This window comes from Gossypium hirsutum, chromosome A05 (assembly GCF_007990345.1).
Source record: "Gossypium hirsutum isolate 1008001.06 chromosome A05, Gossypium_hirsutum_v2.1, whole genome shotgun sequence".
In the NCBI taxonomy this organism is placed as follows: Eukaryota; Viridiplantae; Streptophyta; class Magnoliopsida; order Malvales; family Malvaceae; genus Gossypium; species Gossypium hirsutum.
The window spans coordinates 12,982,910-12,997,028 of NC_053428.1; the positions used below are offsets into that span (position 1 = coordinate 12,982,910).

General features: G+C 28.8%; 1 protein-coding gene across 2 annotated transcripts; it reads left to right on the top strand.

The window, feature by feature from the left end:
* The first annotated feature begins 8,208 nt into the window (after positions 1–8,208).
* Positions 8,209–11,300, top strand: LOC107941023 (probable LRR receptor-like serine/threonine-protein kinase At1g51820). 2 transcript variants are annotated; one of them, XR_005927086.1, is made up of 8 exons: positions 8,209–8,672; positions 8,792–9,037; positions 9,123–9,187; positions 9,674–9,912; positions 10,038–10,164; positions 10,275–10,339; positions 10,430–10,619; positions 10,776–11,300. XR_005927086.1 is itself a non-coding variant. In XM_016874516.2 (7 exons), the coding sequence occupies exons 2-7, from the start codon at positions 8,868–8,870 to the stop codon at positions 10,433–10,435; spliced, it is 672 nt and encodes a 223-aa protein (XP_016730005.1). In that variant the 5' UTR covers positions 8,209–8,672; positions 8,792–8,867; the 3' UTR covers positions 10,436–11,300. The 2 variants fall into 2 exon arrangements, 1 of the variants encoding a protein (XP_016730005.1); XM_016874516.2 differs by having other exon boundaries at positions 10,430–11,300.
* Positions 11,301–14,119: the final 2,819 nt, after the last annotated feature.

A 14,119-nucleotide genomic window follows, 5' to 3' on the forward strand; every position in this document is an offset into this window, starting at 1 on the left:
GTAAACTTCCATTGGTAAAAATCTTAGGAAATTTCGAGGTTAGAATTTTTAACTCATGCATGTGTAATGAAGCTAGGTAGTGGGAAAACATGTTGAAATTGTAAAAGAAGTGCCAAATTAAGTTTAAATCCTTTGATTAATTATATATTATTAAGGACTAAATTGTAAATAATGAAAATTTTGAGGTTTGGTAATAAATAATAATTGTAGGAGGTCCCTGTACTATATTTATTAAGCTGATTTTAAGTTCGAACGGGTGAAATGTGAGATATGAGTGTTTCGAATATTAGGAAATTTAGGGACCAAATTGTAATAGACTCATTCATGTTTAAAACGTCGTAACATATATTTGAATCGTTTGATTAATGGGTTTTTCATATTCAGATTTAATTTACATAGCTAAAGACGACGTGGGATCTTCTTGGGACAAAGGGAAGACTAAAGTTGTTGACAAGTGAACAATTTTGATTTGTGTTCTCCTAATTCGAGTTCGTTAAATAATTAAATGTATTATGCTTGAATTGTCAAATGATTGAAAATAGTACACTATTGATATAATTGTATTTGAAAGGTACGCATATACTTGATTATGTGATTAAGATCATTGGTATGTAATTTGTATATGTATATGCTTGCTTAATATTATGTGATGATTAATAATGTAATTTGCCTTATTAATGTTGTTAGATAAAGTCAGGGTATAGTTGGTATGCCATATGGTCCATATTGATAAGTGGTTGATTCAGTTCTATGCGTGTATATATCGTGATAGTTCTCTAATACCTTAGGGGTCGAGAATGTATCACTAGCTCAAATACCCTGGGGGTACACGTGTATTCTGGTGTGATTGGTAGGATCGATACATTTATGCCTGATTAGCACTTCGGTGCCCATTTAGTGTGATAGTGGATTGATCTGAGTATTTGTTATTGTATCCGATTTGGTTAATATGGATTAAAATGTAAAAATGGCATGCTGATCATTTATGAAACCAAAATGAGACACTGATGCTAATATGAAACATGATTTGGATATGGTAAATTACATGCCAATATGGGTGCATCAAAACTAAATTATGTGAAAGCAAGAAAAATGTTGACAAAAATGTGATCTAGTGAGTTTTAGGTGTAAACGTATTAATAATGTTAACATCGAAACAAAAATCTCCAAAATTAAAATATGAATTGTCTAGACATAACCTTGAATTTTTACAAATGAGTTTAGATTCATGTCTTAACTCTGGTTTTGATTTAACATAACCTCGTAATTAGATGAAATATGGTCTTAGATCTTGTGAATGCATGTGAAGAATTTGGTTAAATGATTTATTGGTTATGTAATTGAAAAATGTGATTAAACATATTAAAGTTATATTGAATCAGTTTGAGTTGCTTTGGTAATGTAATGTTATATCACACACTCAGATCCAACAATTGGGTCGAGAGTGGGGTGTCACATTATTGTTGAGGCAAGTGTTTTTTTAAGTGGCTATTTAAGTGCTAAAAGAAGTGGCCACTTTTACTAGCACATCGACAAGTAGTATAACTTATCTTGTTTGGAGTTTGAAATCTTTTCAACCAAATCAATTGGACAATGACTTAGATGATTTTGTGGACTTGTGCTGGCCCATATTTGAAGATCCATCTTGTAGAGAACAAATCATTGAAGATTTGATCAGATAGGATCAAGCAATTGAACCTTATAAAATATGGGAATTGAATAAGGACTAATTTGAAAACTTATCTTGAAGATCTTTGATTTATTATAGACTCTATAGGCTATTTGTATAACCTTTTTATGATGCTATTTTAGTGGGATATTGATTGTAATTTATATTTATTTTAGCAAGCCGTGAACTCTTTTATATTAGACGCTTGTATAAGTTAGAACTATGTAGAAAGAATACTTATGAGTTCATAGAGGAACATTGTTTTGTGAGTGCATTTGAGACGGTAAAACCTTTTGTTGTTGGTTTTACAAACTAAGTTCTTATAGGGAGAGTTTAGTGGTAAAAGATCTAGTTTTTGAGATATAAGAGTGAATATTCTTCACTGGATGTATTAGAACAAGGTTTCCTGGTTGTATTTGTTTCAAAGATAGTGAATTCATCTCACTAAACTAGACTTCGCAGATTTAGGAAAACCGAACTACATGATCAATTTGATGCCCCTTGTTTTTCATTCTATTTTTTCATGCTCATGTTTTGTTCAATGCAATTATTGATAGTTTCAAGTCAACAATGTCCAGAGATAAAATCTATAATATTTATTTATTCTAGTGAATGATACTCATACGATTTCTAGGTCACCAAGCATGTTTTTCGAAAAAGAAACAAGTGTGTAGATACCTTAGCTCGATTTGGAAGCAACTTTCAACTTGAAGAATGTATGGTCGATGACATTTCTGTTCGAAACTTGTTTTGGTTATTTAGAACTCTTAATTGCTTAATTTTTCTATTAGCTAACGAAATGCAGGAATGTATCTTGTATCAAATAATATTTTAAATTTCAGTTTAATGAATATTAGTTCCTTTATTTGACAAAAAAAGAAGTATCTTTATGAAATTTTTGGGTCACTGGTAAGATTTTCTTTATTTAACAAATAGGTTGTTGGCACTTGGCATGACAATCAATGATTGGATCATTTTATTTTCAAACTTTTGTCGGTACTTGAATGAAAACGCGCACAACGCTATGTCGCAAAATATCTGCGCTGGCTGAAAAACGTAGCAATTAAAGTTGAGCGGGGCAGGCGGTGCTGCCAGAAAGCAACGGCTAGCTTTTAATGTGGTCGAAGGCCACGGAGGAATTAGCCACAAAACCATTTTATGTAGGAAATAATCTCACGTGTTTGTCCATCAAGTTTGATGGTGTACATCTTTGATGTCCCCACTGAACCATCTCTACATGACTCTCACGATATCTTAGGCCACAAAAACATTTGATTATTTTAAAAACTGGAATTGGTTATCAGTGAATTGCGGATATCGCATATCAATCATGTAAACATCAATTATTAAATATATTGATTTTATAATATTCATTGTTAATTATTTATTTAATATATAGTGTTCATGTTATAAAATTAGTATTGTTTCTTTGGCTTTCTTTTTGTTTTTATTTATTTATTATGGTTGGAATATACTTTAAAATATTCTCTGAAATTTTATTTCGGTTTTATTTTATAGACAATATTTTGATTTTTAAGATTCATAGAAACCCTCATTTGTGTTTTGATTGATATTTATAAAATAAATAAAGCACATAATAATTTCTTAACACTAATTATAAATTTACAAAGTTTTAGTTTTTGATATAATACTGTTGTTTGACAAAAAATAATTCAACTAATGCTCTATACAAGTCATTATATTAAAAAAAATAACCTTATTGTATTATAAATTTTTTTAAATCTTTTTTTGAGCTTCAGTAATGCTAAAATAGTATTTTTCTTATATTAGTTTCATGCGATAATTAATTTTAGGTTGGAATTTAACATGGCATCACTGCTTTAAAAAAATTATGATTTCTGTTTGGTATGAAAAATAAAATTAATTAATTAAATTAATTGTAATGATTTTTTTTATTTTTAACTTAGTAGGGAAGATTATTTTTTTTATAATCAGAAGAAATTTTTATTTTGTAGATAATTATCAAAGATGAGTTATTTGACTTTGATTTTAACTTAGAAATATAAAATAAAATTTAAAATTTTAGAAAGAAATTAAATTAATTAATTTCAATATTATAATAATAGATTGTCTGACAAGGGATAAATTTTTTCAATAATTTATTTAATTAATTTTGATGTTTTGAAATTTAAATTTTTAATATAAAAAAGAAATTTAGAAGTTTCACCAAGAAAGTAAACAAGTACAATTTGACAATTTTTTTAATGCATTATTTTAGTTTCTACATTTTTTCACTTTAATCTTTATTTATTTTTTTACCCTAATCTATGCTTAAAAAATATTTTTTGGGTGACTAAAATGAAAGCGGTTTAGAAGTTGTGTGACTAAAATAAGTGTGTAAATATGATGTGACATACACAATTAATCGTCGTTAGACATTTAACGCTTGGATGACTAAAATAAAAGTGTCATAAAAATTGAGTGATAAGATTGCAAAATAAAAGTTCCCTAAAATTTGGATGACTAACTAAGTATTTTACCCTTTATTTTATATTCTTCTTCTAGATCATATTATTAACCAAAACATGAGCAGCCCATAAAACAGAACAAAACGGAAACCAAAGAAACAAAACCGTCCAAGAAAACAGGCCCAAAGTCAAAGCCTGAAACAAAACGAAAAGAACAATAAACAGCAGCCCAAAAGAAACAGATCCAGCTCAGAAGGGAAAATCTCGGGTTAAACCGGTTAAAATATTCTTCTTAAATGTATGTTGTCCATCTTTTTTATCACCATGTGATTAAACCTGTTAAAATATTATTATCAATTAAATCTCGGGTTACCATAAACAAAAAAGGGGAAAATCTCATGTTAACTTTGCTTTTATAATTAAAATTCTCCACCATATTTGTTGGAATCAAGTAGAATATTAGTTTAAATAAAAAAATTAAAACATTTGAATTATAAATAGCCAATAACCGATTGAATCAACATAAAAATTTATTTTAATTGACGGTTTAATTAATTTTTTAAATAATTTATTTAATTAAAATTAAATAAGTGTTCAAATCGATTGTACTAATTGTTTAAATATCTTCGTTTGAGAGTCTAAATCTTTTACTTTGTATCTTTATTTTTTCAAAAAAAAAAAAATCGGTATCCTAATTCCTAAACTGATGTATTCCAAAAACCACACACTCTCCATTTATTTTAAAATATATTTATAACATATATAAAAACAACATACATTAAGGCCACAGTAGACGCTGGGTCCTCAATGTTGGCAATTACCCTTTTTCTTTTCACGTGGGTGGTTGGGTGGAAGAATGGAAGGCATACAAAGAATAAGGAATAATTTCACATTTGGTCTTTGTATTTTATCATATCTTTTAACATGATACATATACAATTATGATTGGTAGGTCTGGAAAGGCCTCAGCCCTCTAGTATTACGGAATTGACATTTAACAGTTACAATCACCACAACCATAGAAGTAAACAATAACTAACTCCAACTAATTTTATTTAAAAAAATCCACATATAGTTTGTACATTTATTCACACAAATAGTTTTGAAATAGTTCATGTAAAGGAGTAACACAACTAATTTGAGCTCCACAATAGTTAGATAAATCTAACAAAAACTACAAAGTTTCAAATATTGACATGTTTCAAATAAAACCAATATGGTCGCAAATCAAATTGTCAAAATAGTACTTGTAGAGATGGAGGGAATTAATATTTTGACATATGCTCCTATAGGTCTTCTAATAATTCTTGAAAGTGACAAAGCTAATGCCTTTTGATTGTATCAATGTAGTTTTTTTTTCTTTGTCCCCTGTACTATCATTATGTCTATCTTCTTACCCAATTTCACATTTTTTTTTGTTAAAAAAATGCCTCATCCAAATAGACAAAGGCACGTGTAAAAAAGGCTAAAAATCTAAAAAATCAGAAAATGCAAAAAATTATTAAAATGCAAAATTTATTTAAATTTTTTGAAAGTTCTAAAAAAATCATAAAATTCAAAAAAATCTAAAAATTTGAGTTTTTTAATTGTTTTTGAAATTAAAAAAAGAATTTTCTTTTTTAAAAATACATGTTTAGTATGAATATAGAAAAATGCACATCCAACTTCATCCTATTAAAAAAAAATTTAAATTTTTTTAAACATATATTAGAATTATTATTTTTGAAAATATAAAAAAATTATAAAATTATTAAAAAAACATATTCAAAATGAACTTGAACAAATGAACGTTATGTCCAAGCTCATTTAACATGTATTTTTAAATATATATTTAATAATTTTAAAGAAAAACTATTAACATGAAAAACTTGTTTATTTAATTAAAAACAGATATTTTTAGGATTTTTTTGTCCATATTTTGATATTTTAAATTAATTTTGATTTTTTAAACACTTTTTTTAAAGGAAATGTTAATTGCACTAACAAACTAAACGGAATGATAGTATAGGAGTTAAAAGTGACAAAAAAAAAGTTTAAAGTATGAAACAAAAAAAATTGTGTATATTACAAAGGCTAAAGTAGATGTTAAACATTGTTTTTTTTTAGAGACATATTTTCATCATATTCGTATACATATCAAAACTTGAATATGTGAAGGAGTTGAATTCTTGTAAAATATGAAAATGTATAATTCTCCTAAAGTTAAATCTAAATTGAATACAATTCAATTAAGTCAAGTAATTATTGGAATTTAGAAATAATTATTTAAAACTAAAGACAAAAATCCGGTACAATTGTTGAAATATTTATCTATGTAACTTCAACAATGAATCTAACTTCAACCTCAAAAGGGATTTCATCGCTTGTTTCTAATTCATCTTTGTTTTATAAATTTAGGATGATTTTAGGGTTCATTTATATCAACTCGGTTGACAGGAAAAAATTCTCACCTGCATTATATAAAATTTGACTTGTGATTACACATACTAAAAAATATATTTTCATCTTGAGATGCACTTTTTTGAAAGGATAAAATTATGAAAATAATTTTCACCTTCAAAATAAGCCATATACATTAATATTTAAGTAAACTCTCAAAAATATAGAAAAATCAATAAAAAAATTTACAAAAAAAACCGTTGGCAAAGTCAATTTATTTTTGGATTGAAGAGAAGATTTAAGCCAATAGTTGAAACCTTATCCAAAAATCATATGAATGATAAGTAAAAAGTATCACAAAACATTTTGTATTCTGGATTGCATTTTAGTTTCTCTACCAAAAAAAGGATAAATTAATTCTTGACATGTGGCAAAACAACCCTTTTGTTAAAATTTGATGTTTATATTTAAGGTATAATAATAAATTTAGCTCTAAACCTTTATACATTTATTCAATTTGACCCTTACTATTCTATTGGAAGTAAATTAAAATTTTTTGAAATCAATAAAGCTAAAAAATCAAAGGCCTTAGTAATAAACTAAAAAATCAATTAAATCCTTTTAAATTTTAAAAATTATTAAAAAATCATAAAAAATATAAACAAAATTTATAAAAATAATTATAAAAATTTTAAAATTTTTATTACAAAATAACAATATCGACCTAATAAAATGTAATGGTGATAAAGTTTTAAATTTTTTTGACCATACTCTTTTACTAGGTCAATATTGTTATTTTTAATAAAAAATTTATAAAAAATCAAACCGTTAAAGTGGTGCTTCGTCGGTTATGGACTGTAGAGATCCAATATGTGCCATGAGAGGTGAACAAGGTAGCTGATTTTGTTGCAAGACACTTTAAGATGAAGTCGTTTGTTGTGCAGCTGCTGGATGCACCATTGGCGGGGAGTTGGAACTGCTGATAGAGGCGCTGGTCGGATTTCCCATGTTAGTTCTAGTTAAGGCCTGCAATTTCTTATTAAACAAAATCTTTTATAAGATGTAAATTATATGATATTGAAATTGTTGGACAGTCATTCAACTTGAATCACGAATGGATGTTGCCATCACTATTTTAATACTCTTCAATCCAAGTATTTGTATGTTTAATTAGTGAATACTGGGAATGGGGTGCTTTCATATCATATCTACAGTTGGTTCCTTTGGATAACATGCCCTATCCAGTTCGCTTACAAAAAGAATCGCTCCATCTTTACACAAAACGCGGCGTCTGTTTGTCATCCGATAAGGTGAGTCGATGATCATTAATTCCGGTTATAACTTAACTGCGAAATCTTTGTGCTTTTGTGTTCCGTTGCATTTTTTTGTGATGAATATCTACTGCATAATGTCATATAAACTTGTACATTTTAAATAACTGAATGAGATTTTTTTACTTAATATAAATTTATTAATCAACATTTAACACTATCACAAATTTCTACAAAATACTTATGATCGAATTTGGTTGTCTTATGTACCAAATGATATATTAGACGCAAATAAATGCCTCTTTTAGCGTCCAAGACCATAGAAATCTTATTCCATTGGTTTTGATGAGTACTGCCGGCACGCCCATAAATGCTAGTCAGCCGATGACTATATTCTTCGGTTCAAGTACCAATGCCCAATTTTATGTGTACATGCACTTTGCAGAAGTTGAAAGACTCCAAGCCAACGAATCCAGGGGTGTTCACCATCTATCATAGTGGGGAACAGTGGTATAGACCTTTTAGTCCTAACTATTTGAATAAAACAACAGTATACAACCAATTGCCTTTAAATGATTTAAATTTTACAATCAAAAGAACCGGTGGTTAAACCCTTCCGCCCATCCTTAATCCCTTTGAGATTTACGAGGTAAAAGATTTCTCACAATCTCAAACCCGTAAAAAAGATGATAAGTTGTGTAAAACTCATAACGTGCGCGTTTATATATAAATAGACGTTTTCCCCCTCTGACTCAAATTCCCGTTTGTTATACGTCTGATATAGTTGATGCTATTCTGAACATAAAATCAATCTATGGCTTGAAGAGAAACTGGGGAGGAGATCCTTGTGTTCCTCAAAAATTCTTGTGGGAAGGACTTAAATTGCAGCAACGATGATACTAATCCACCAAAAATCATATCTTTGTAAGTCTTGCATCGCATGCGCCCTTAATAAGGGCCAACCTACCAAGATTTTCGTTCAATTTATTTTTTTACTCTTTCCGATTATCGTTAAATGGCAAAACATTGGGCCATGAAATCAGGAATTTGTCATCCAGCAATTTGAATGGAAAGGTACCTCCAGCTGTAGCCAGTCTCTCTCAATTACAGCATCTGTAAATGTCTCCACTCTCCATGTTCATGTGTCAATTCTGGGTACTCCTATTTATGGCGATGAAGAAATTTCTTAAAGCTCACTTATTGCTATATATTATCGGGGACTTATCAGACAACAGTTTGACTGCACCAGTGCCTAAATTTCTCGCTAACCTGCAACTCTTGACTGTGCTGTAAGTTTTTTACAAATTTAAGACTGATTGAGAAAGAACGATAACTGATCAAGCATGATCTCAAGTGATGCATCGTTCTTTGCAGAAATTTGAGTAGAAACATGTTTAATGGTTCAATTCCAGCAGAACTCATGGAAAGGGCAAACCAGGGTCAGCTACATTTAGTTTATGATTTTCTTCTCCTTTTTTTTATATTTTTTATTGTTCATATGCCTATGGCTTGGTAAGAGAGACATCTCTCAGATTTAAATTGTGGTCCAATGCAATATTCTGAATTTTTTATTTTGTAATATCGTATTTTTAAACATGGAATCAGCAAACTATTTAGCTATAATTAGCAGTTTTGTTCCAAATCTTATTACTTCTTTTTGTTGGTCAACTGAAATTGATTGAAGTATGGATGAAGAAATTAGTCCTATTTGTAAATCCGATTCATGCAAGAGTAGCAGCAACAAGAACAACAGAAAAGTTATCCCTGTTGTAGCATCAGTTGCATCAGTTGTTTTTGTCCTTGTAGTTGCTTTAGCCATCTTATGGAAGATTAAAATATATGATCGGTATTAACAAAAAAAAAAAAAATTGGTGGATCCAAATTAATATTTTTCCCCATATTCAATCGTATTGAATTTGTTTCAGTTTCATCATCGGATCAGAAGACTGATGTGGTGGATTCCAGAAAAACAAACCAGTTGCAGGGTTCATCAAAGAACCGGCAGTTCACTCATGCTCAGCTCAAAAGGATGACAAACAATTTTGGAAGGGTTGTTGGTAAAGGAGGATTCGGAACACTTTACCACGGCTATGATGAAACTCAAGTAGCAGTCAAAATGCTTTCTCCATCACCAGTTCAAGGGTATAAGCAGTTTCAAGCAGAGGTATAAGAGATTTATCTGATCTGATATGAAATCCTCTTTAACTTGTAAGAAATATAACCTAATTCTTCATCAATTCGAGAAGTAAACAAAAGTGATTAAGAAATCTGGGTTTTAATTCTTAACAGGTGGAACTTCTTTTCAGAGTTCATCATAGAAATTTGGCGACAATTGTAGGGTATTGTGATGATGGCAGCAACATGGGACTCATATACGAGTTCATGGCCAAAGGAAACTTAGCCGAGTATCTCAAAGGTTGGATTATTGAGGAACTCTAGAGAGTTTATATTTGACAAGCGGATGCATCAAATTAAAAAATAAGTAATAATGAAATATTAACTAGGATATTAATTGAATCATTGTAGATAGCAGCCGTGGTGTTTTGAATTGGAAAGGTAGACTTGGCATAGCCCTAGAAGCAGCACACAAGGTCAGCAAGCATACTGCAGATAAATAATATACATCCATTTAATTTTGTTGGAAGTGAACTAATAATAAAGCAAATTAAAACGAAATACAGGGCTAGAGTATTTGCACCACGGTTGCACACCACCTATAATCCACAGAGATGTGAAGTGCACCAACTTATTGTAAAATGAAAGCCTGCATGCTAAGCTCTCTGATTTTGGGTTGTCCAAAGCGTTTCCACTTGAAGGCGACACTCATGTCATTACGGTGGTTGCTGGTACCCCGTGGTACGTCGACCCTGAGTAAGTAAAGCTGGTTTTGCCACTCAACTAATTAATAGGATGTTTTTTTTTTCTGATTGAATGTTTTTGTTAAGTCTTGCCTTGAAATAATCTTTGAAATTCACGGGTATTCTACATCAAACAAGTTGATGGAGAAAAGCGATGTGTATAGGATAGCTTCGGGGTCGTTCTGTTGGAGATAATCACGAACCGACCAGTGACCACAAAAACTTATAATCAGACTACACACATAAGCCAATGGGTTAGATTGATGTTATCCAATGGTGATATGGAAGCCATTGCTGATTCAAGAACGCAAGGAGACTTTGAGATTGCCTCAATGAAAAAAGAAGTTGAAGTGGCAATGGCTTGTGTATCTTCAACTTCCACGAAAAGGCCAACTATGAATGACGTTTTCACCGAATTGAACAGGTGTTTGTCAGCCGAAATCGACAGGAATTATAGTATTTGTTAAAATAATTCCCTCACCTAATCCAAGGTTGATGATGCCAAATCTATTGGTAATGAAACTGGGTCAACTCCACTGGTTATGTGAATATGTTAAGGTTTATGTGTTAGGTATACGATGTCGATAGCTCCTTTGTATCATAATAAATTTGACCCAGAAATTGGGATTGAGTCGTGGATAATCAAAGACAATTTGGTTTTATTTAACTAGTTTTCTGAGCAGAGAGATTTCAGAATTTCTTTTGCATATACACATCTGGAAATATCATGGTATATTCCATAAAAAAATCTCTTGTTGTGGACATGAGGAAGCATTTTATTTACATATACTACAAAGATTTTATTAACAGAGGGTGGGAGTTTGGGGGAATAATATAAATTGAGGTTTTTTTTCTTAATTAGCTGTTTAATAAGTCGAATAATTAACTGAATTTAAATTATAATTTTTTGATATATTACTTAAAATTAATTATAGAATATTATTAGATTGTTTGATAATTATAAATTTTAAATTATATAAATAAAATTCTACATTTTATCTTTTAATTTTTAAACATTTTACCTTATTCTAAACAAAAATTAAATTTTAAATAATTTTTTATAGAATAATAAAATATTAAAATAAATAAAATAAAAATAGAATTAATTGAAAATATTAAATAACTTTTATCTAATTGTTATTTTTCACTTTTTTTTATAATTGTTTTTATTTTAAATTATAAAGAAAGAAAAGTCTAAAATGTTAGCTCTCTATGGGAGATTAGCTTAACTATTTACTATTAAATGTCAGGGACTTGCCAAATAATAGTTTGACTGGAGCAGTGCCAGAGTTTCTATCTCAATTAAAATCCTCGACACTACTGGGCTTAACTATTCGCTGTTCTCATAATTGCATTGGCTACTTTATGGTGGCTTAAAATAAGAAAACCTTGAGTTGGTATGCTCAACTGCCCTCAGCATTAACAAAACCTCTGGATTTAGAACGTCATACTGAACCTTCTTCTTCATGCTCTATTATGCTTATAAACCTATATGATGATTTTTGTCAGGTCCAAATATGGATGATGATCAACGCCAAAACTCATCCCCGTCACTGGAGTCAAAGAATAGGCGGTTCACGTTTGCTGAGGTGCAGAGAATGACTAACAACTTGGAAAGAATTCTGGGGAAAAGAGGATTCGGTACCGTTTTCCGTGGATACTTGGATGACACTCAAGCAGCAGTAAAAATGCCATCTCATTCATCAGTTCAAGGTTATAAGCAGAGGTATATATGAAAGCTTCCTCTAATTTATGATACCAAAAACAAATTCTGATTGGGGGTTATTTTATGTAGGTCAAACTTCTAGTAAGAGTTCATCACAAAAACAAATTTGGAAGAAAACCCAAACGTCATATTTAAAAATAATAGGACTTTAAAATTTTCCATTCTCAATCAGACTAAAATTTTAATTATTAAACTTTTATAGCCCTATCAGATGAGATTCAATTATATTCAAAATACAAATTATTTTTTATGAACAGTTGCTGGTAAGCATGAAAATGTAAATTTCCATTTTAAGAAAAATCTTAAACTTAGATAGAGAGGACTTTTAAAGGGTCAAAGACAAGTTCCCTTTTTTTAGAAGAAAATTAGTAATGTGCAAAATATATAAAGAAATTGAGAATTGTACGTTGTTAGGTATAGACCTAATTGATTCAATTTTATGTTGAATTTTATTTAGAGAAAATGTTAATTAAAGTATAATGCATGTGACAATTAAATAATTAACCACAACCTTTATTTAATTATATGTGGGACGGAATCAAAATAAAATATTAAATTCAAATATAAATAATCTAATAAAATGGAAAAACATTGACATAATACATGTGGTTTTTTTTCATGTCACAAAAATTATGTATAAGTGAATCTACATTAAATATTTTAGCTATTTCTTTTTTGATATATAATATCAAATCATCATAGAAGAATTTCAATTCTGAAATGCAATTCATTATTTGGGCAAACAACAGTTTTTTTCCATACACTAAATAAATAATAATACCCATATAAATAAATAGACCATCACCTAAATTTATTTGTTCTTCACCTATAATAAATAAATAAAAATTGTGAAATGAAAATAAATATTGTTTACCAACTTGGGTTAAATATTAAAAGCTTATTGCCTTGTTACTTCTTACCACCAGATTAAAAAAAAAAAGCAGGTAATTGAAATGAGTTTGAAAGTTTTTTTATTTTATTTTTTATAATCTCAGTATAGTTTCGGATTATATCTTTTTTTTGACACAATATTCAGAACTACCTATAACCCCTCCTAACTCATAAATAAGTTTCAACACACTCAAACTCATATATTCATGTATTAACAATAATATTCATACTAATCGAACTAATATTCAATCAACGAAAGTTAAAAGTTTAGTGTTCATTCTTCTTCAAACTTTAAACTTAAAATGGTTAGATTTAGAGTTCCATGTTGTTTAAGATTTTTAAGAATAAAGAATACACATATTTTAATTTAAAAAAAAATTAAAATAAATAAATAAGAAATTAAGTGGGCTTGGCTCAATTTTATTTTAAAATTTATATTTTTATAAATAAATAAGAGTTCCATGTTGCAAATGACATATACTAGTAAAAGTTGATGTTATAAGATGTTGAGTGACATGTTCAAATTCCACCATTAATAAATACCATATATGTTAGTTTCTTCTTGAATAATTTTAGGTTTATATTTTATCATATTCATTTCTAGGTTTTATTTATTAATATTTCGATTTTTATATTATTGTGTATGGTATTAAGTTGATTTCAATTTTAATTGATCTGGAATATATTATTTGTAATTTGTATTTTATTTATAATTGTAACTCTTATTATATTAGTAAAGTCCTAAAAAAATGTATGTTGTTATACATTTTCAAATATATAATCATATAGAATTTAAACTAATTTACATATATAATAAATACATTTCTATATCACAATTTATATAATAATCTAAATAAAAAATAAATTTATATTTTAAAAAATATGATATTTTATTA

What these genes read in the sequence shown, in the direction of transcription:
- LOC107941023 (XM_016874516.2), top strand. Translation starts at nt 8,868, where the DNA reads ATGTCTCCACTCTCCATGTTCATGTGTCAATTCTGGGTACTCCTATTT. An exon ending in CTGCAACTCTTGACTGTGCT is followed by an intron (nt 9,038 to 9,122) that starts GTAAGTTTTTTA and finishes CGTTCTTTGCAG; the next exon opens with AAATTTGAGTAGAAACATGT. An exon ending in CATGGAAAGGGCAAACCAGG is followed by an intron (nt 9,188 to 9,673) that starts GTCAGCTACATT and finishes AATTTGTTTCAG; the next exon opens with TTTCATCATCGGATCAGAAG.